Here is a 22216-nt window from a genome sequence, read left to right on the forward strand (position 1 = left end):
GCACAACATATGTTTGCTGAATACATAAAGGTTCTGCTTCTCCTTTTTCTTTTTGAAGCTTTGACATTTTGTTGCTAATTCTGTGTTACTATTTAAGGCATAAAAATGTAGGTGTGATATTGAAGAATCAAACATAATCATTTTAAAATTCTTAATTGGTTTTGGTCTTAGATTGTTGGATTATGTCACTCTGTACATTCTTTTTATTTTGCCAGTCTCTCAAATATAAATTTGAACAAAAATGTGGACAAAATGCCAAAATGAATCTGACATTAATTGACTAAATCTAGGGACTTCCCTGGCGGTCCAGTGGTTAAGACTCCATGCTTCCACTGCAGGGTGCACGAGTTCAATCCCTGGTTGGGGAATTAAGATCCCAAATGCTATGCAGTGAGGCCAAAAAAAAAAAAAAAAAAAAAGACACACACACACACACACACACACACACACACACACATTTACTAAACCTAAATGTTAAATTTCCTTTTTATGTTAAGCTGTTTATTAAGTCAGTTTTAAAAAGACAAAACATTGTAAGCCAGTATGAAGTGGACTCAAAATTGCGTGCTTTCCAAATTTACCAATAGAGCCAATAAAACATTAATTCTCCAAATTAATCCTATATCAAATTGCAATTTTTCATTTGGTTAAAGTCCTATTATTCAAAAGGCATAGTAGTCTTTTTAGTCTGAATTTCCACTTTGTTTCTTAATTTAGTTTATTGTGTACTCAAGTTGAATGTGATTATAACTTCGTTTGTTGTTTTTATATTGTTTTAGAAATTAAGGCACCTGTTCTCTTCCTCTGTGAAAGAGGAATATGGGCACGCTGGAATTTTTCAGTAACTTCTTCAAACTTCTGTTTTCGTTGTTGAAGTATTTGTTCTCTGATTTGGTGTTCTCTTTCTTCTTGTTCTTTTCGTTTCTCTTCAAAAGCTCTATATTTAAAACACAATGTAGATAACAGGATTAGGCAATGAGTTTTAAAAATCTTAACACAGAAAACAGTTCCAAAAAAATATAACAGTGTTTTCATATTTCAAAAGTTTAATTAGTTAGAAACAAGAAGTTTTAAATAAAAAAGGCCCTTTGCTAAGAATTTAAATACCTTTGCAAGTAGTAATTTCAGAATCTTATCTAGGTCTTTTGCAGTTAAGAGAAGGCCTGTAATGAAGCTCTTTCTAATTTTGGGCAGGCCTGCACACACTTCCCACTTCCACTTCCCAAGCCTTGCTGTGGAAAAAGTCTTTTTTAGAAAGCTACACTATTTTCTATAATGTGAAGAATCAATTCATTGGTAAAAGAATCAGCGTTGCAAATTACGGAGTAGCCAGGAGAATATTGTATATTTCTTTTTTTCTTTTAGCCAAAAGTTCAAAATTGTCAGTCATGTTAAATCTGAACTGTGCTAAAAATCCAGACCATTTACATAAAAATCTTGATTCTCAACTTCTCTTGAAAGTATGAAAGATTTGGCAACCCTGGACTCTTATTCATACATGGTTTTAAACACCTGCCCATAATTCTTCTCATTCTCTATTTTCTTAACTGTCCTGTTTCATTTCTTTCTGATTGTCCCTAGGGATTTGAGTTTATATTCAAAGAATTAATTTCAAAGAATTAATTTTGTTCATGAAAAATGTGTGTGTTTGAATGATTTAATAATTATCTTCTAGATAATGAGAAAAGTGAAGAAGCAAGCCTACAGCTGGTAGAGAAACCTTCAAGTACCTCTTGGGTTACTTCAGGTTGGGAGATGGTTGCTAAGAACTCTTTAATTTTTTAGTTCCATAGGTTATTATTAACCATCTTTCTAAAAACTTCCACTGGCTGGAGCATTATTCTAGCTTAATAACTCAGATTTAGGGAACTATAATTCTGGGCAGTAGGGCTATAGATCTTCAAGGTGTTCAGCCTCTGAGTAGGTAGGAGGTAGTGGTGTGCTGCCACAGGTGGGAGAGAATATTTTTACCTCTCAAAACAATCTCCTTCAAGAATTCCTCCAGAATCTGTTAGTGGGTACTGGAACCTGCTCTACTGTCCCAGGAACGTGTGGATAGCTCTCGCTACTGGAAGCCTGCCAGTGGGTGCTGGGACCTACCCCGCTCTCCTGGGAGGGTGCAGAAATCTTCCATGACTGGGAAATCCATTAGTGGGTGCTGGAACCCACCCTTCTATCCCAGGAGGGTGTGGATAGCTCTTGCTACTGAGAAATCTGCTATTGGGCACCAGGACCTGCCTCCACTGTCCTGGGAGTGCATAGAAATCTCTCACTACTAGGAAATCCATCAGTGGGTGCCACAACCAGCCCTGTTGTCCTGGGAGGGCATGGATAGCTTCCACAACTAGGAAATCTGTCAGTGGGTGCTAGAATCTGCCTGCTGTCCTGGGAGTGCTTGGATAACTCCCCTCACTAGGAAATCTGCCAGTGGGTGCCAGGACCTGCCCTGCTGTCCTGGGAGGGTGTAGATAGCTCTCCCCCACTAGGAAATTTGCCCAGAGGAGGGTCTGAAAACACAGCTGAGCCCTAGGGGCTATGTAACTAAGGAAGAAGAGCTGAAATCTCTCCTGGTGGCTATGCAAACTGTGAAGTTATACCTCCACTGATGGCTTCCTAAATTCGGCACCTGTGAAATATCCTAAAGGACCACAAGCAGCTGGGGCAGGTCTGGCTTTAGCAGCTGTGGGCACGTATACATGGGGGTAGGGCCAGACCAGAGTTCAAGCTGCCTCCATAGCTCCCACAATGGGCCCAGAAGCATGATTACTGCAGCACTGGGACCTAACCTCAGTGGACCTGCACTCATAGCTTGGTGAAAACAACACATGAGAGTCACCAGGGCCAATTGCTGGCATACCCACAGTTAAAGTAGGACCAAGAGCAGTGCCAACAACAGTATACTTTGTGAGCCCACACAACAGGTGAAAGGAGACAAAACAGAGCACATTCACAGGTGAACAGCTCCAAAGGAGGAAAACTCAGTGGCTTCTCTCTCAGTGGGAGTGCTCTAATCCTGTCTTCCTTGCACCACAGATCAGAATCACAGCTAAGAAACAGATCTGGGGAACTCCATCCCAACAACTAGAGAGCAGACCCTGCCACTGACAGGGCAGTGACAACCACAGAGCAAAGGGGAGGCCCTGCTCAATATCTAGGGCAGGTTCTGATCACCTCAACACCAATCAAACCCCCTATTCAAGGGGATAATGACACAAACCTCTGGACCAAACTCACCCACCAGGGGGCAGACACTAGAAGCAAGAGGAACTATCATCCTGCAGCCTGCAGAAAGGAGACCACAAACACAGAAAGTCTGATGAAATGAGATGACAAAGAAATATGCTGCCAATGAAGGAGCAAGAAAAAAAACCTACAAGAACAACTAAATGAGGAGGAGATAAGCAACCTATCGGAAAAAGAATTCAGAGTAATGATAGTAAAGATGATCCAAGATCACGGAAACAGAATGGAGGTATGGATTGAGAAGATACAAGAAAAGTTTAACAAAGTCCTAGAAGAACTAAAGAACAAATGAACAGAGATGAACAAGACAATAAATGAATCAAAAAATACACTAGAAGGAATCAGTAGCAGAATAACTGAGGCAGATGAATGGATAAGTGACTTGGAAGACAGAATGGTAGAAATCTCTGCTATGGAACAGAATAAAGAAAAAAGAATGAAAAAAAAAATGAGGACAGTCTTAGAGACCTCTGGGACAACATTAACATTCGAATTACAGGGGTCCCAGAAAAAGAAGAAAAAGAGAAAGGGCCTGGAAGAAGAAGAAGAGATCATATTAAAAACTTCCCTAACATGGGAAAGGAAATAGTCACCCAAGTCCAGGAAGTGCAGAGAGTCCCATTCAGGATAAACCCAAGCAGGAACACACTGAGACACATATTAATCAAACAAACAAACAAAAACTAAATAAAAAGAAAAAATATTAAAAGCAACAAGGGAAAAGCAACAAATAACATACATGGGAATCCCCCTAAGGTTATCAGCTGATTTTTCAACAGAAACTCTGCAGGCCAGAAGGGAGTGGCAAGATATATTTAAAGTGATGAAACAGAAAAAACTACAACCGCGAATACTCTATCTAGCAAGGCTGTCATTCAGATTTGATGGAGAAATCAAAAGCTTTACAGACAAGCAAAAGCTAAGAGAACTCAGCACCACCAAACCAGCTTTACAACAATTGCTAAAGGAACTTGTCTAGGCAAGAAACACAAGACAGGAGAGCAAAAGAGGAAGGAAAGAAAAAAGATCTACAAAAATAAACCCACAACAATTAAGAAAATGGCAATAGGAACATACATATTGATAATTACCTTAAATTTAAATGGATGAAATGCTCCAGTCAAAAGACACAGGCTGGCTAAATGGATAAAAAAACAAGACCTGCAGAAACTAACACAATATTGTAAAGCAATTACACTCCAAAAAGGAGTACATAAAAAAAAAGACTTTGATATATGCTGCCTACAAGAGACCCAATTCAGACCTAGGGACACATACAGACTGAAAGTGAGGGGATGGCAAAAGATATCCCATGCAAACAGAAATCAAAAGAAAGCTGGAGTAGCAATACCCATATCAGACAAAATAGACTTTAAAATAAAGACTGTTACAAGAGACAAGGAGGGACACTACATGATGATCAAGGGGTCAATCCAAAAAGAAGATACAATAACTGTAAATATTTATGCACCCAACATAGGAGTACCGCAATACATAAGGCAAATGCTAACAGCCATAAATGGAGAAATCTACAGTAACACAATAACACTGGGGGACTTTAACATACCACTTACACCCATGGACAGACTATCCAGACAGAAAATCAAAAAGGAAGCACAAGAACTAAATGACACATTAGACTAGACTTAATTGATATTTACAGGACATTCCCCTTGAAAGCATCAGAATACACTTTCTTCACATGTGCCCATGGAACATTCTTCAGGATAGACCACATATTGGGGCACAAATCAAGCCTCGGTAAATTTAAGAAAATTCAAATCATATCAAGCATCTTTTCTGACCACAACACTATGAGATTACAAATCAATTACAGAAAATAAACTGGAAAAAACAAAACACGGAGGCTAAACAACACGCAACTAAATAACCAATGGATCACTAAAGAAATCAAAGAGGAAATAAAAAAATACCTAGAAACAAATGACAACAAAAACACAATGACCCAAAAGTCTATGGGATGCAGCAAAAGCAGTTCTAAGAGGGAAGTTTATAGCAATACAATCCTACCTCAAGAAACAAGAAAAATCTCAAATAAACAGCCTAATCTAAAGTGACTAGAGAAAGAAGAAAAACAAAACCCAAAGTTAGTGGAAAGAAATAATAAAGATTAGAGCATAAATAAATGAAATAGAAATGAAGAAAACAATAGCAAAGATCAATGAAGCTAAAAGCTGGTTCTTTGAGAAGGTAAACAAAATTGATGAACCTTTAGCCAGACTCAACAAGAAAAAGAGGACTCAAATAAATAAAATTAGAAGTGAAAAAGGAGAAGTTACAACTGACACCACAGAAATACAAAGGATCATAAGAGACTGCTATAAGCAACTCTATGCCAATAAAATGGACAACCTGGAAGAAATGGAGAAATTTTTAGAAAGGTTGAGACTGAACCAGGAAGAAATAGAAAAGATGAACAGACCAATCACAAGTAATGAAATTGAAACTGTGATTAAAAATTTTTCAACAATCAAGAGTCTAGGGCCATATGGCTTCACAGGTAACTTCTATCAAACATTTAGAGAAGAGCCAACACCTGTCCTTCTCAAAGTCTTCCAAAAAATTCCAAAGGGAGGAACACTCCCAAGCTCATTCTATGAGACCACCATCACCCTGATACAAGACAAAGATATTACAAAAAAAGAAAACTACAGACCAATATCACTGATGAACATAGATGAAAAATCCTCAACAAAATACTAGCAAACAGAATCCAACAACACACTAAAGGATACACACCCTGTTCAAGTGGGGTTTATCCCAGGGATGCAAGGATTCTTCAATATATGCAAATCAATCAATGTGATACACCATATTAACAAAATGAAGAAGAAAAACCATCTGATTATCTCAGTAGATGCAGAAAAAGCTTTTGACAAAATTCCACACCCTTTTATGATAAAAGCTCTCCAGAAAGTGGGCACAGAGGGAACCTACCTCAACATAATAAAGGCCATATATGACAAATCCACAGCAAACATCATTCTCAATAGTGAAAAACTGAAAGGATTTCCTCTAAGATCAGGAACAGACAAGGATGTCCACTCTCACCACTTCTATTCAACACAGTTTCAGAAGTTCTAGTCACGGTAATCAGAAAAGAAAAAGAAATAAAAGAATACAAATTGGAAAAGAAGTGAAACTGTCACTGTTTGCAGATAACATGATACTATACATAGACAATCCTAAAGATGCCACCAGAAAACCACTAGAGCTAATCAATGAGTTTGGTAAAGTTGCAGAATACAAATTTTTTTTTAATCTGTTTTTATTTTTTAAAGTTTTTTTTTGATGTGGACCATTTTTAAAGTCTTTAGTGAATATGTTACCTATTGCTTCTGTTTTATGTTTTGGTTTTTTTGCTGCCAGGCATGTGGGATCTTAGCTTCCAGACCAGGGATTGAACGTGCACCCCCTGCATTGGAAGGTGAAGTCTTAACCACTGGACCACCAAGAAGTCCCAGAACACAAAATTGATACACAGAAATCTCTTGCATTCCTATACACTAACAATGAAAGATCAGAAAGAGAAATTAAGGAAACAATCCCATTTACCATCACAACAAAAAGAGTAAAATACATAGGAATAAACCTACCTAAGGAGGCAAAAGGCCTATACTCAGAAAACTATAGGATACTGATGAAAGAAATCAAAGATGACACAAACAGATGGAGAGATGTACCACATTCCTGGATTGGAAGAATCAATGTTCTCAAAATGACTATACTACCCAAAACAATCTACACTTTCAGTGCAATCCTTATCAAATTAGCAATGGCATTTTTCAGAGAATTAGAAATTTTTTTTTACAATCTATATGGAAACACAAAAGACCACAAATAGCCACAGCAATCTTGCGAAAGAAAAACGAAGCTGGAGGAATCAGGCTCTCTGACTTTGGACTATACTAGAAAGCTACAGTAATCAAGACAGTATGATACTGGCACAAAAACAGAAATATAGATCAATGGAACAGCATAGAAAGCCCAGAGATTAACACATGCACCTATAGTCACCTCATCTATGACAAAAGAGGCAAGAATATACAATGGAGAAAAGACTGTCTCTTCAATACATGGTACTGGGAAAACTGGATAGCTACATGTAAAAGAATGAAATTAGAACACCCCCTAACACCATACACAAAAATAAACTCAAAATGGATTAAAGACTTAAATGTAAAGCTATAAAATTCTTAGAGGAAAACATAGGCAGAACATTCTTTTATATAAATTACAGCAACATCTTTTTTGACCCACCCCCTAGAGTAATGAAAATAAAAACAAATTAAACAAATGGGACCTAATTGAACAAAAGCTTTTGCACAGCAAAGGAAACCATAAACAAGACAAAAAGATAACCCTTAGAACTGGAGAAAATATTTGCAAATGAAGCAAATGATAAGGGATTAATCTCCAAAATATACAAACAGCTTATGCAGCTGAATATCAAAAAAAAAAAAAAAACAAATAATCCAATCAAAAAATAGGTGGAAGATCTAAATAGACATTTCTTCAAAGGAGAGTTACAGATGACCAAAAAGCACATGAAAAGATGCTCAACATCACTAATTATTAGAGAAATGCAAATCAAAACTACAATGAGGTATCACTTCACACTTCTCAGAAAGGCCATCATCAAAATATCTACAACAATAAATGCTGGAGAGGGTGTGGAGAAAAGGGAACCCTCTTACACTGTTGGTGAGAACACAAACTGGTACAGCCACTATGGAGATCAGTATGGAGGTTCCTTTAAAAACTAAAAGTAAAACTACCCTATAACCCCACAATTCCACTCTTGGGTATGTACCCAGGGAAAACCATAATTCAAAAAGATGCATGCACTGCAATGAATATTGTAAATAGTGCATTTTACAATAGTCAGGACATGGAAGCAACCTAAATGTCCATCAACAGAGAAATAGATAAAGAAGATGTGGTACATATATACAATGGGATATTACTCAGCAATAAAAAAGAACAAAATAATGCCACGTGCAGCAACATGGGTGGACCTAGAGACTGTCATACTGAGTGAAGTAAGTCAGAGAAAGACAAATGTATATCACTTATAGGTGGAATCTAAAAATAAGGGGTAAAAATGAACTTATTTACAATACAGAAGTAGAGTCACAGATATAGCAAACAAACTTATGGTTAATGGGATAAGATGGGAGGGGGGAGGAATAAATTGTAAGACTGGGACTAACATATATACACTACTATATATGAAATAGATAACAAGTACTAACCTGTTCTATAGCACAGGGAAGTACTCAATACTCTCTCATGGCCTACATGGGAAAAGAATCTAAAAAATAAAAGTGGATACTGATTCACTTTGCTCTACACCTGAAAGTAACACAACATTGTAAATCAACTACACTGCAATAAAAATTTTAAAAAATATCTGGAAGAAAAGAGGAGAAAACCTTCGTGACCTTTGTTTAGGCAAAGATTTTTCAGATATAACACCAAAGGCACAATTCATAAAAGAAAAACTTACAAACTGGACTTCCTCAAAGTTAAAATTTTCTTGTTCTTCAAAAGATACTATTAAGAAAATGAAAACACAAACCACAGACTGAGAGAAAATATTGCAAGTGATGATGAACTTCATCTGTAGTTGTATATAGAATTTCTGAAGAACTCTCAAACAGATAACCAAGAGAAAAAATAGGTAAAAGATTTGGACACTTTATCAAAGAATATATATATATATAGCAAGTACATACATGAGAGATGTTCAACATTGTTAGTCATTAGGGAAATGCATATTACAACTTCAATGAGATACCTATATACCTGTTAGGATAGCTAAAGTTAAAGAGATTAACAATACCAAGTGGTGATGAGGATGTTAAGGATCTGGAACTCTCACACACTGCTAGTGGGAATGTAAAATGGCACAACCACTTTGGAAAACAGTAAGTTAAATATACATCTATCATACGATCTAGCCACTATATTCCTAGGTATTCACCCAATAGAAAACATACATCTATACAAAGATTTGTACACAAATGTTCATAGCAGCTTTAGTTGTAAAAGCCAAACACTGGAAACAACCCAAATGCCCATCAACAGGTGAAAGGATAAACAAATAGTGGTCTATCCGTACAATGAAATACTGCTCAGTAATAAAAAGAAATGACTATTGATAACTGGCAATAACATGGATATAAGCTGACATAATTACATGAAATTATGTGAAAGAAGACAGACAAAAAAGAGCACATACAATGTGATTCCATTTATGTAAGTCTCTAGAAAACACAAACCAATACATAATGACAGAAAGCACGTCAGTTGTTGCCTGGGGATGGGAGTGGGAAGAGGGAAGGATTCACAGAGGGGAAAGATTTGGGGGTGATGGAGATGTTCATTATCTTTTTTTTAAATTATTTGGTGGTTAATTCTTTTTTTTTTTAATTTTTAATTTTTAACGATAAACCGCATATATTTAGAGTGTACAATTTGGTATCCCAATCTCCCAATTCATTCCCCCCCCAACCCTCCCTGCTTTCCCCACTTGGTGTCCGTATGTTTGTTCTCTACATCTGTGTCTCTATTTCTGCCTTGCAAACCAGTTGATTTGTACCATTTTCCTATAGTCCACATATATGTGTTAATATACGATATTTGTTTTTCTCTTTCTGACTCACTTCACTCTGTATGACAGTCTCTAGGTCCATCCATGTCTCTAAAAATGTCCCTGTTTCATTGCTCTTTACAGCTGAGTAATATTCCATTGTGTATATGTACCACATTGTCTTTATCCGTTCATTTGTTGATGGACATGTAGGTTGCTTCCATGTCCTGGCTATTGTAAATAGTGCTGCAATGAACATTGGAGTGCATGTGTCTTTTTGAATGATGGTGTTCTCTGGGTATATGCCCAGCAGTGGGATTGCTGGGTCATATGGTAACTCTATTTTTAGTTTTGGAAGGAACCTCCATACTGTTCTCCATAGTGACTGTATCAATTTACATCCCCACCAGCAGAGCAGGAGCGTTTCCTTGACTCTACACCCTCTCCAGAATTTACCGTTTGTAGATTTTCTGATGATGCCCATTCTAACCAGTGTGAGGTGATACCTCATTGTAGTTTTGATTTGCATTTCTCTAATAATTAGTGATGTTGAGCAGCTTTTCATGTGCCTCTTGACCACCCATATGTCTTCTTTGGAGGAATGCCTATTTAGGTCTTCCGCCCATTTTTGGATTGGGGTGTTTGTTTTTATGATATTGAGCTGGATAAACTGTTTATATATTTTGGAGATTAATCCTTTGTCTGTTGATTTTTTTGCAAATATTTTCTCCCATGCTGAGGGTTGTCTTTTCGTCTTGCTTATAGTTTCCTTTGCTGTGCAGAAGCTCTGAAGTTTCACTAGGTCTCACTTATTTATTTTTGTTTTTATTTCCATTATTCTAGGGGGTGGATCAGAAAAGATCTTGCTGTTATTTATGTCGAAGAGTGTTCTTCCTATGTTTTCCTCTAGGAGTTTTATAGTGTCTGGCCTTATATTTCGGTCTTTAATTCATTTCGAGTTTGTTTCTGCGTATGGTGTTAGGGAGTGTTCTAATCTCATTCTTTTACATATAGCTGTCCAGTTTTCCCAGCACCACTTATTGAAGAGGCTGCCATTTCTCCATTGTATATTCTTGCCTCCTTTGTCATAGATTAGTTGACCACAGTTTATCTCTGGGCTTTCTATTCTGTTTCATTGATCTATATTTCTGCTTTTGTGCCAGTACCATACTGTCTTGATCACTGTAGCCTTGTAGTATAGCCTGAAGTCAGGAAGCCTGATTCCAACAACTCCGTCTTTTGTTCTCAAGATTGCTTTGGCTATTCGGGGTCCTTTGCGTTTCCATACAAATCGTAAAAATTCCTGTTCTAGTTCTGTGAAAAATTCCATTGGTAATTTGATAGGGATTGCATTGAATCTGTAAATTGCTTTTGGTAATATAGTCATTTTCACAATGTTGATTCTTCCAATCCAAGAACATGGTATGTCCCTCCATCTGTTTGTGTCGTCTTTGATTTCTTTCATTAGTGTCTTATAGTTTTCTGAGTACAGGTCTTTTACCTCCTTGGTTAGGTTTATTCCTAGGTATTTTATTCTTTTTGTTGCAATGGTGAATGAGATTGTTTCCTTACTTTCTCTTTCTGATCTTCATTATTGGGGTATAGAAATGCAAGAGATTTCTGTGTGTTAATTTTGTATCCTGCAACTTTACCAAATCCATCAATTAGCTCAAGTAGTTTTCTGGTGGCATCTTTAGGATTTTCCAGGTATAGTATCATGTCATCTGTGAACAGTGACAGTTTGACTTCTTCTTTTCCAATCTGGATTCCTTTGATTTCTTTTTCTTCTCTGATTGCTGTGGCAAGGTCTTCCAAAACTATGTTGAATAGTAGTGGCGAGAATGGACATCCTTGTCTTGTTCCTGATCTTAGAGGGAATGCTTCCAGTTTTTCCACATTTGCTGTGGATTTGTCATATATGGCCTTTATTATGTTGAGGTAGTTCCCTCTATGCCCACCTTCTGGAGAGTTTTTATCATAAATGGCTGTTGAATTTTGTCAAAAGCTTTTTCTGCATCTATTGAGATGATCATGTGGTTTTTATCCTTCAGTTTGTTAATATGGTGTATCACATTGATTGATTTGCATATATTGAAGAATCCTTGCATTCCAGGGATAAACCCCACTTGATCATGGTGTGTGATCCTTTTAATGTGTTGTTGGATTCTGTTGGCTAGTATTTTGTTGAGGATTTTTGCATCTAAATTCATCAGTGATATTGGTCTATAGTTTTCGTTTTTTGTAGTATCTTTGTCTGGTTTTGGTATCAAGGTGATGATGGCTTCATAAAATGAGTTTGAGAGTGTTCCTTCCTCTGCAATGTTTTGGAAAAGTTTGAGAAGGATGGGTGTTAGCTCTTCTCTAAATGTTTGATAAAATTCACCTGTGATTCCATCTGGTCCTGGACTTTTGTTTGTTAGGAGATTATTAATTACAGTTTCAATTTCATTACTTGTGACTGGTCTGTTCATATTTTCTATGTCTTCCTGATTCAGTCTTGGAAGGTTATACCTTTCTTAGAATCTGTCCATTTCATCCAGGTTGTCCATTTTATTGGCATATAGTTGCTTGTAGTAATCTCTTATGGTGCTTTTTACTGCAGTGTCTGTTGTAACTTCTGCTGTTTCATTTCTAATTTTATTGATTTGAGCCCTCTTCCTCTTTTTCTTGATGAGTCTTGCTAGAGGTCTATCGATTTTATTTATCTTCTCAAAGAACCAGCTTTTAGTTTTATTGATTTTTGCTATTGTTTTCTTTGTTTCTATTTCATTTATTTCTGCTCTGATCTTATGATTTCTCTCTATCTACTAACTTTGGGTTTTGTTTGCTCTTCTTTCTCTAGTTTCTTGAGGTGTAAGGCTAGATTGTTTGTTTGGGATTTTTCTTGTTTCTTGAGGTAGGATTGTATCGCTACAAACTTCCATCTTAGACCTGCCTTTGCTGCATCCCATAGGTTTTGGATCATTGTGTTTTCATTGTCATTTGTCTCTAGGTATTTTTTGATTTCCTCTTTGATTTCTTCAGTGATCTGTTGGTTATTTAGTAGCGTATTGTTTAGCCTCCATGTGTTTGTGTTTTTTTACAGTTTTTTCCCTGTAATTGATTTGTAATCTCATAGTGTTGTGGTCAGAAAAGATGCTTGATATGATTTCAATTTTCTTGAATTTACCAAGGCTTGATTTATGACCCAAAATGTGATCTATCCTGGAGAATGTTCCATGTGCACTTGAGAAGAATGTGTAATCTGCTGTTTTTGGATGTAATGTCCTATAGATATCTATTAAATCAAGCTGATTTATTGTGTCATTTAAAGCTTGTGTTTTCTTATTAATTTTCTGTGGGGATGATCTGTCCATTGGTGTAAGTGGGGTGTTAAAGTCCCCCACTATGATTGTGTTACTGTCGATTTCCTCTTTCATAGTTGTTAGCATCTGTCTTATGTATTGAGGTCCTCCTATATTGGGAGCATATATATTTATAATTGTTATCTCTTCTTCTTGGATTGATCCCTCCATCTTTATGTAGTGTCCTTTCTTGTCTCTTGTAACATTTTTTATTTTAAAGTCTATTTTATCTGATATGAGTATTGCTACTCCAGCTTTCTTTTGATTTCCTTTTGCATGGAATATCTTTTTCCATCCCTTCACTTTCAGTCTGTATGTGTCCCTAGGTCTGAAGTGGGCCTCTTGGAGGCAGCATATATGTGGGTCTTGATTTTGTATCCATTCAGCCAGTCTGTGTCTTTTGGTTGGTGCATTTAGTCCATTTACATTCAAGGTAATTATCGATATGTATGTTCCTATTACCATGTTCTTAATTGTTTTGTTTTTGTTTCTGTAGGTCTTTTTCTTCTCTTATGTTTCCTGCTTAGAGAAGTCCCTGTAGCATTTGTTGTAGGGCTGGTTTGGTGGTGCTGAATTCTCTTAGCTGTTGCTTGTCTGTAAAGCTTTTGATTTCTCCGTCGAATCTGAATGAGATCCTTGCTGGGTAGAGTATTCTTGGTTGTAGGTTCTTCCCTTTCATCACTTTGAATATATCATGCCACTCCCTTCTGGCTTGCAGAGTTTCTGTTGAGAAATCAGCTGTTAACCTTATGGGAGTTCCCTTTATGTAATTTGTCATTTTTCCCTTGTTGCTTTTAATAACTTTTCTCTGTCTTTGATTTTCATCAATTTGATTACTATATGTCTTGGCGTGTTTCTCCTTGGGTTTATCCTGCCTGGGATTCTCTGCGCTGCCTGGACTTGGGTAGCTATTTCCTTTCCCATGTTAGGGAAGTTTTCAACTATAATCTCTTCCAATATTTTCTTGGGTCCTTTCTCTCTTCTCCTCCTGGGACCCCTATAATGTGAATGTTGCTGCATTTAACGTTGTCCCAGAGGTCTCTTAGGCTGTCTTCAGTTCTTTTCATTCTTTTTTTCTTTATTTTTTTCTGCATCAGTGATTATCACCATTCTGTCTTGCAGGTCACTTATTTGCCCTTCTGCCTCAGTTAATCTGCTATTGGTTCCTTCTAGTGTATTTTTCATTTCAGCTATTGTGTTGCATATCTCTGTTTGTTTGTTCTTTAATTCTTCTAGGTCTCTGGCAAACTTTTCTTGCAACTTTTCGATCTTTGCATCCAGTCTTTTTTCAAAGTCCTGGATCATCTTCACCATCATTATTCTGAATTCTTTTACCGGAAGAGTGCCAATCTCCTCTTCATTTAGTTGTTTTTCTGGGGTTTTATCTTGTTCCTTCATCTGGTACAAAGTCTTTTGCCTTTTCATTTTCTCTGTCTTTCTGTGGCTGTGATTTTCAGTTCCACAAGATGAAATACTGCTGATACTGCTTGATTCTGCTGTCTGCGCTCTTGTGGAGGAAGCTGTCTAGGAGGCTCGTGGGTTCTTCCTGATGGGAGGGACTGATGGTGGGTTGGGCTGGGTGGGTGGAGCTCAGTAAAACTTTAATCCGATTTGGTGGGTGGAGCTCAGTGACACTGTAATCTGCTTGTCTGCCAATGGGTGGGTCTGTGTTCCCACCCTGCTGGTCGTTTGGCCTGAGGTGACCCAGCACAGGAGCTTACAGGCTCTTTGGTGGGGCTAATGGCAGACTCTGGGAGGGCTTACACCAATGAGCACTTCTCAGAACCCCTGCTGCCAGTGCCCCTGTCTCCTCAGTGAGCCACAACTGCCCTGCACCCCTGCAGGCAACCCTCCAACACCAGCAGGTAGGTCTGGTTCAGTCTCCTATGGGGTCACTGCTCCTTCCCCCTGGGTCCTGGTGAGCACACTTTTTTGTGTGCCCTCCAAGAGTGGAGTCTCCATTTCCCCCAGTCCTGTAGAGGTCCTGCAATCAAATCCCACTGGTTTTCAAAGTCTGATTCTCTGGGGATTCCTCCGCCTGTTGCTGGACCCCCAGGTTAGGAAGCCTGATGTGGGGCTCAGAACCCTCAGGACTCCTGTGGTATAACTGTTCTCCAGCTTGTGAGTCACCCACCCATCATTTATGGGATTTGATTTTATTGCGATTGTGCCCCTCCTACTGTCTCATTGTGGCTTCTCCTTTGTCTCTGGATGTGGGGTGTTTTTTTGGTGAGTTCCAGTGTCTTTCTGTCGATGATTGTTCAGCAGTGAGTTGTTATTCTGGTGCTCTTGCAAGAGGGAGTGAGTGCACATCCTCCTACTCCACCATCTTGATTCTTCCTGATGTTCGTTATCTTGATTGTGGTGATGGTTTCATGGGTGTATACATATGACAAAACATATCTAATTGTATATTCTGAGCATATGCAGTTTATTGTTTGTCAGTTATAACTCAATAAAGCTCAATAAACAGCAAAAAAAAAAAAAATTCCCCCAGGAGAATACAAGGAAAGCTGCATTCACAATGCCATTCAACATAGTACTGAGAGTCCTAGCCAGAGCAATTAGGCAAGAAGAAAAAAGGCACCCAAACTGGAGAGGAAAAACTAACATTTTCTCTATTCACAGACAACATGATATGTGAAGAAAACCCTAAAGATTCCACAAAGACACTGTTAGAACTAATAAATTCAGCAAAGTTGCAGGATACAAAATCAACACACAAAAATCATCTGTGTTTCTATACACTAGTAATGAACAATCTGGAAGGAAAGTTAAGAAAATTCCATTTACTTTATTATGAAAATTAATAAAATACTAGGAATAAACTTAACCAAAGAGGGGAAAAGACTTGTACATTGAAACTATAAAACATTGATGAAAGAAATTTTAGAAGACAAATAAATGGAAAGACATCCCATGTTCATGGATTGGAAGACTTAGCATTGTTAAGATACCAGTACTATCCAAAGTGACAATGCTTATTAAAACTTCAATGGTGCTTTTTTTTTTTTTTTTTGCAGAAATAGAAAAATCTATCCTAAAATTCATATGAAATCTCAAGGGACCCTAAATAGCCAAAACAATCTTGATAAAGAACAAAGCTGGAGTTCTCACACTTCCTGATTTAAGAACTTACTACAAACCTATGGTAATGAAAGCAGTGTAGTACTGGCATAAAGACAGACACATAGATGAATGGAGTAGATTAGACAGCCCAGAAGTAAACACTTGCATGGTCAAATGATTTTCGACAAGGATGCCAAATCCCTGTGTCCTTGAGGAAAAGACACTCTTTTCAGTAAGTGGTATTGGGAAAACTGGATATCCATATGCAGAAGAATGAAGCTGGACTCTTATTTTATAGCATATATGAACATTAACTCAAAATAGATCAAAGACCTAAATATAAGAGCTAAAACTATAAAACTCTTAGGAGAAAATAGAGGAAAAGCTTCATTGGATTTGGCAACAATTTCTTGGATATGACACCAAAAGCATAGGCAACAAAAGAAAAATAAATTAGACTTTATCAAAATTAAAAACTTTTATGCATCAGAGAACATTTTCAACAGTCAAAAGGTAATCCATGGAATGGAAGAAAATATTTGCAAATCATATATCTGATAAGGGATTGGTGTCATGAATATATAAAGAACTCCTACAACACAGCAACAAACATAACCTGGTTAAAGAATGGGCAAAGGACTTGAATAGACATTTCTCCAAAGAAGATAAACACATTCCATGAAGCACATGAAAAAATGCTCAATGTCACTAATTATTAGGACAATGCAAATCAAAATCACATTGATATGCCACTGTACACCCATCAGGATGACTACTATATTTATAAAAAACACAGAAAATTACAACTGATGAGGATGTAGAGAAATTGGAACCTTTAGGCATTGTTGGTGGGAATGTAAAACAAGCAGCTGATGTAGAAAATGGTATGGTGATTCCTCAAAAAACTACATTGAATTACTATATGATTCCATTTCTTGGAATATACCCAAAAGAAATGAAATCAGAGGCTCAAACACATGTTTGTATACTCATATTCATAGTAGCATTATTCACAATATCCAAAAGGTGGAAGCAACTCAAGCATCTGTTGACAGATGAAAGGATAATCAAAGTGTAACATCCACATACAATGGAATATATTCAGCCTTAAAAATAAGGAAAATCTGACACATTCTACAACATGGATGAACCTTGAAGGCATTCTGTTAAAATAAGCCAGTCACAAAAGGAAAAATCTTACATAATTCCACTAATATTAGGTACCTTGTGTAGTCAAATTCATAGAGACAGAAAAGCAATAGTGGTTATCAGGGGCTGGAGGGAGGGAGGGTATGGAGAGTTAGTGTTTAATAGGCACAGAGTTTCAGTTGGGGATATCATCTGGAGATGGATGATGGTGGTGGTTGTGCAACAATGTCACAACTACATACTTAAAAATGGTTCAACCGGTAAATTTTATGTTATGCATATTTTATCACAATAAAAAATAACAATCCTCCCAGATCTCTGATGTTGAAGATATTTTCTCAACCTTATGTAATGTCCAATGCAAGTGCAGCTGTAAGCTCCTTTGTGCAACCAGATTGAACCCCTAAGCCTCTCTATACTGAGATATCATTTATCATTACTGTCCACAAGAAATAAAATGTAAGCTGTATACAGAATTTTACATTTCCTAGTAGCCATATTGAAAAACAGGAGAATTTCAGTATTTTATTTAACTCAGTATATCCAAAATAGTATCATTTCAACATGTATCAATGCAAAAATTATCAGAATATTTTATATCCTTTTTTTTGTACTAAGTGTTGTTTTACATTTCAGTTTGAACTAGCCACATATTTACAGCTCAACAGACCCATCTGATTAGCAGCTATCTTAATAGACTGCTGGTAAGCAGCCCTTCTGAAGAAGGAAGGGCTTTTGTAGCAGGCAAAGACTTAAGAACAAGAAAGCTAGGTTAGAAACTAGGAAGGCCTATAAAGGGATTAATTTAACTTCTTAAATAATTTTCTCTTATACCGCAGGAAAACACACAATTGTCATTTAATTCTACAAAAATTTTGTTTTTCAACGGAGTTTCCTTTAATTATTCTAACCCAGTGGTTCCCAACATCTCCTCTTCCCTTGGGGTGGTTGGGAATTTGTGAAGGAGTTTTGATTGTCACAGTAATTGGGGTGGGCTACCAGATTTTAGTTCCTTAGGACCATGAATGCTAAATGTCATATAATGCATGAGACAATTTCATACAGAAAAGAATTATTCCACTTCCAAAACTAAAGGCTCACCCACTGGGAAATATATCTAGTGTGATATACCCCTACATACTTGTGTGGTGGAATCCTGAGAACAGTGGACCTGCAAGATATTTACACTTCTGCTGTTACAAGTGCAGGCTGAACAGCATTGTATCAAGGGGACTAGGTCTAAAAATTTTTGGCAATGACCAGCAGCAGGCCCCAACAAAATTGGGGATGGGCAGGGTCAGTTGATATGGAGAAATATTACTAGGTATTCGCTAGGTGAACAACGAGGGTGGGAGGTAAGATAAACACCGACTTCACTACTTCCACCCCTGATTTCCACTAGGCTAGAGGAAGGAAACCTTTGAGGAAAGGGGAAGGCAGAGGGTCAAGCTGCACATGAATCTTAAGACACCTAAATTGAACAGAACGATAAAGAGAGACCTGGAAATTTAGAAAAGAAAAATAAAGCATATGGCATGCCAGTTCATTTTTTTTTTTATAACACAGCCTTTGAAGAGAGAGAAAGAAAACAGAGGTAACTAAATGGAGGCATTAAAGAGTATTCTACTTTTGTTAGGAGGCTTGCTTGGCAGAAGCTGATAGAGTCAATTCAGAAAGTTCCAAAGATAGTCTCCAATGAACCATGATTATGTAGTCCTCTCTGTATGAATCAGTCTGGCACTGTCTTTCTTATAACCAACAGAACATTATAGAAGTCATGCTGTGTGACATCCCAGGTGAGATTAGAAACTCTGTAGCTTTCAAGTTGTTTTTTTGGAATGCTTGCTCTAGGAGAAGCCAGACTCCATGTAAGAAGTTGAATGATCTTGAGATCACCATGTGGACAAGTTCAAACTAGCTAAAGGGAGAGAGAGAACATGGAGAGAGATTCCTTGCTAGCCTCCAGCTGTTCTAGCCATCCAAGCCTAAGCAGAAAATATGTGACAAGAAGCCATCTTGGATGTCTAGCTCAGCAGAACCTTCAGATAACTCAATCTACTGCCAAAATCTGAGTGCAACAGCATGAGATTCACAAGTGAGAATCAACTACCTGAACCAGCCAACAAACAGAACTATAATAAATTGTTTTAAAGCCACTAAGGTTTAGGGTGGTTTGTTTTAATAGCAGTAAATGGTCAGAATAACTTTAAACTAATATTTTTAAAAAAACAGTTAACATTTAATTTAGTGGGGGTGGGAATAAATTTTTAGTAATAAAAATTGTTTACTTCCTTACTTATACTAATTATAAAGGCTGTATTAATCCATCTTTTTCTGACTAGGAAAAGTTTAGGAGCATATTGGAAATTAGTGGTTTAAAAATTTTTTTAAATTAATCAATAAATTTGGCTGTGTTGGGCCTTAGTTGTGGCATGAAGATCTTTCTTGTAGCATGTGGGATCTTTTGTTGTGGTGTGCAGGCTCTGCATTGCAGTGCATGGGCTGCAGAGCATGTGGGCTCAATAGTTGTGGTACGTGTGCTATAGAGCATATAGGCTCAGTAGTTGCAGTACACGGACTCTCTAGCTGTGATATGCAGGCTTAGTAGTTGTGGTGTGCAGACTCCAGAGCATGTGGGCACAGTAATTTTCGTGTGTGGGCTTAGCTGCCCCATGGCATGTGGGATCTTAGTTCCCTGAACAGGGGAAATCAACACTAACACAATAATAGTGGGGGACTTTAACACCTCACTTACACCAATGGACAGATCATCCAGACATAAAATAAGGAAACACAAGCCTTAAATGACACATTAGACCAGATATTTACAGGACATTTCCTCTGAAAGCAGCAGAATACACTTTCTTCTCAAGTGCATATGAAACATTCTCCAGGGTAGACCACATTTTGGGTCACAAATCAAGCCTCGGTAAATTTGAGAAAACTGAAATCATATCAAGCATCTTCTGTGACCACAACATTATGAGATTAGGGATCAATTACAGAAAATAAACTGTTAAAAACAGAAACATACGAAGGGTAAACAATATGTTACTAAATAACCAAATGGATCACTGAAGAAATCAAAGAGGAAATCAGAAAATACCTAGAAACAAATGACAATGAAAATACGACAATCCAAAGCCTATGGGACTCAGAAAAAGCAGTTCTAAGAGGGAAGTTTATAGCAATACAATCCTACCTCAAGAAACAAGAAAAATCTCAAATAAACAACTTCTCCTTACACCTAAAGTGACTAGAGAAAGAAGAATAAACAAAACCCAAAGTTAGTGGAAGGAAAGAAATCATAAGGATCAGAGCAGAAATAAATGAAATAGAGACAAAGAAAACAGTAGCAAAGATTGATGAAACTAAAAGCTGCTTCTTTGAGAAGATAAACAAAATTGATGAACCTTTAGCCAGACTCAACAAGAAAAAATGGAGAGGACTAAAATCAATAAAATTAGAAATGAAAAAGGAGAAGTTACAACTGACACCACAGAAATACAAAGGATCATAAGAGAATACCACAACCAACTATATGCCAATAAAATGGACAACCTGGAAGAAATGGACAAATTCTTAGAAAGGTACAAACTTCCAAGATTGAACCAGGAAGAAACAGAAAATATGAACAGACCATTCACAAGTGATGAAATTGAAACTGTGATTAAAAATCTTTCAACAATCAAAAGCCCAGTATCAGATGGCTTTGAATTCTATCAAACATTTAGAGAAGAGTTAACACCTACCCTTCTCAAACTCTTCCAAAGAATTGCAGAGGAAGGAACACTCTCGAACTCATTCTACAAGGCCACCATTGCCCTAATACCAAAACTAGACAGTTTTGGAAGAATCAATATTGTGAAAATGAGTATTCTCACTACCCAAAGAAATTTATAGACTCAATGCAATACCTATCAAATTACCAAGGACATTTTTCACAGAATTAGAACAAAAAATTTTACAATTTGTATTGAAACACAAAAGACCATGAATAGCCAAACCAATCTTGAGAATGAAAAACAAAGCTGGAGGAATCAGGGTCCCTGACTTTAGACTATACTATGAAGTTACAGTCATCAAAACACTATGGTACTGGCAAAACAACAGAAATATAGATCAATGGAATAGGTCAGAAAGCCCAGAGATAAACCCACAAACCTATGGTCACCTAACCTATGACAAACGAGGCAAGAAGATGTAATGGAGAAAAGACAGTCTCTCCAATAGGTGGTGCTGGGAAAACTGGAAAGCTACATGTAAAAGAATGAAATTAGAACATTCCCTAACACCATACATTAAAATAAACTTAAAATAGATTAAAGACCTAAATGCAAGACTGGATACTATAAAACTCTTAGAGGAAAACACAGGCAGAACATTTTCTGATATAAAACACAACAAGATCTTTTTTGGCCCACCTCCTAGAGTAATGAATATAAAAACAAAAATAAACAATCGGGACCTAATTAAACTTAAAAGCTTTTGCACAGCAAAGGAAATCATAAGCAAAATGAAAAGACAACCCTCAGAATGGGAGAAAATATTTGCAAATGAAGCAACTGACAAGGGATTAATCTCCAAAATACATAAACAGCTCACACAGCTTAAATTAAAAAAAAAAAAAAACAATCAAAAAAATGGGAGGAAGATCTAAATAGACATTTTTCCAAACAAGACTCACAGATGGTTAAAAAAGCACATGAGGAATAGGGAAGAAAGATGGCAGTGAAGTAGAAGGACATGGAATGCATCCCTCTCCACAGATGCAACAGGAATACACCAAAAGACG

At 37.1% G+C, this 22216-nt stretch overlaps 1 protein-coding gene across 1 annotated transcript in view; it reads right to left on the reverse strand.

Moving 5' to 3' along the window:
- Positions 1-22216, reverse strand: part of CEP126 (centrosomal protein 126) — a 129364-nt gene that overhangs the window by 62966 nt on the left and 44182 nt on the right. Inside the window, exon 3 of the mRNA XM_057695482.1 lies at positions 792-937. Within this exon, the coding sequence (XP_057551465.1) occupies positions 792-937 (146 nt within the window). The remainder of the gene's footprint in view (positions 1-791; positions 938-22216) is intronic.

Source organism: Hippopotamus amphibius, chromosome 9 (assembly GCF_030028045.1).
Source record: "Hippopotamus amphibius kiboko isolate mHipAmp2 chromosome 9, mHipAmp2.hap2, whole genome shotgun sequence".
Classification (NCBI taxonomy): domain Eukaryota; kingdom Metazoa; phylum Chordata; class Mammalia; order Artiodactyla; family Hippopotamidae; genus Hippopotamus; species Hippopotamus amphibius.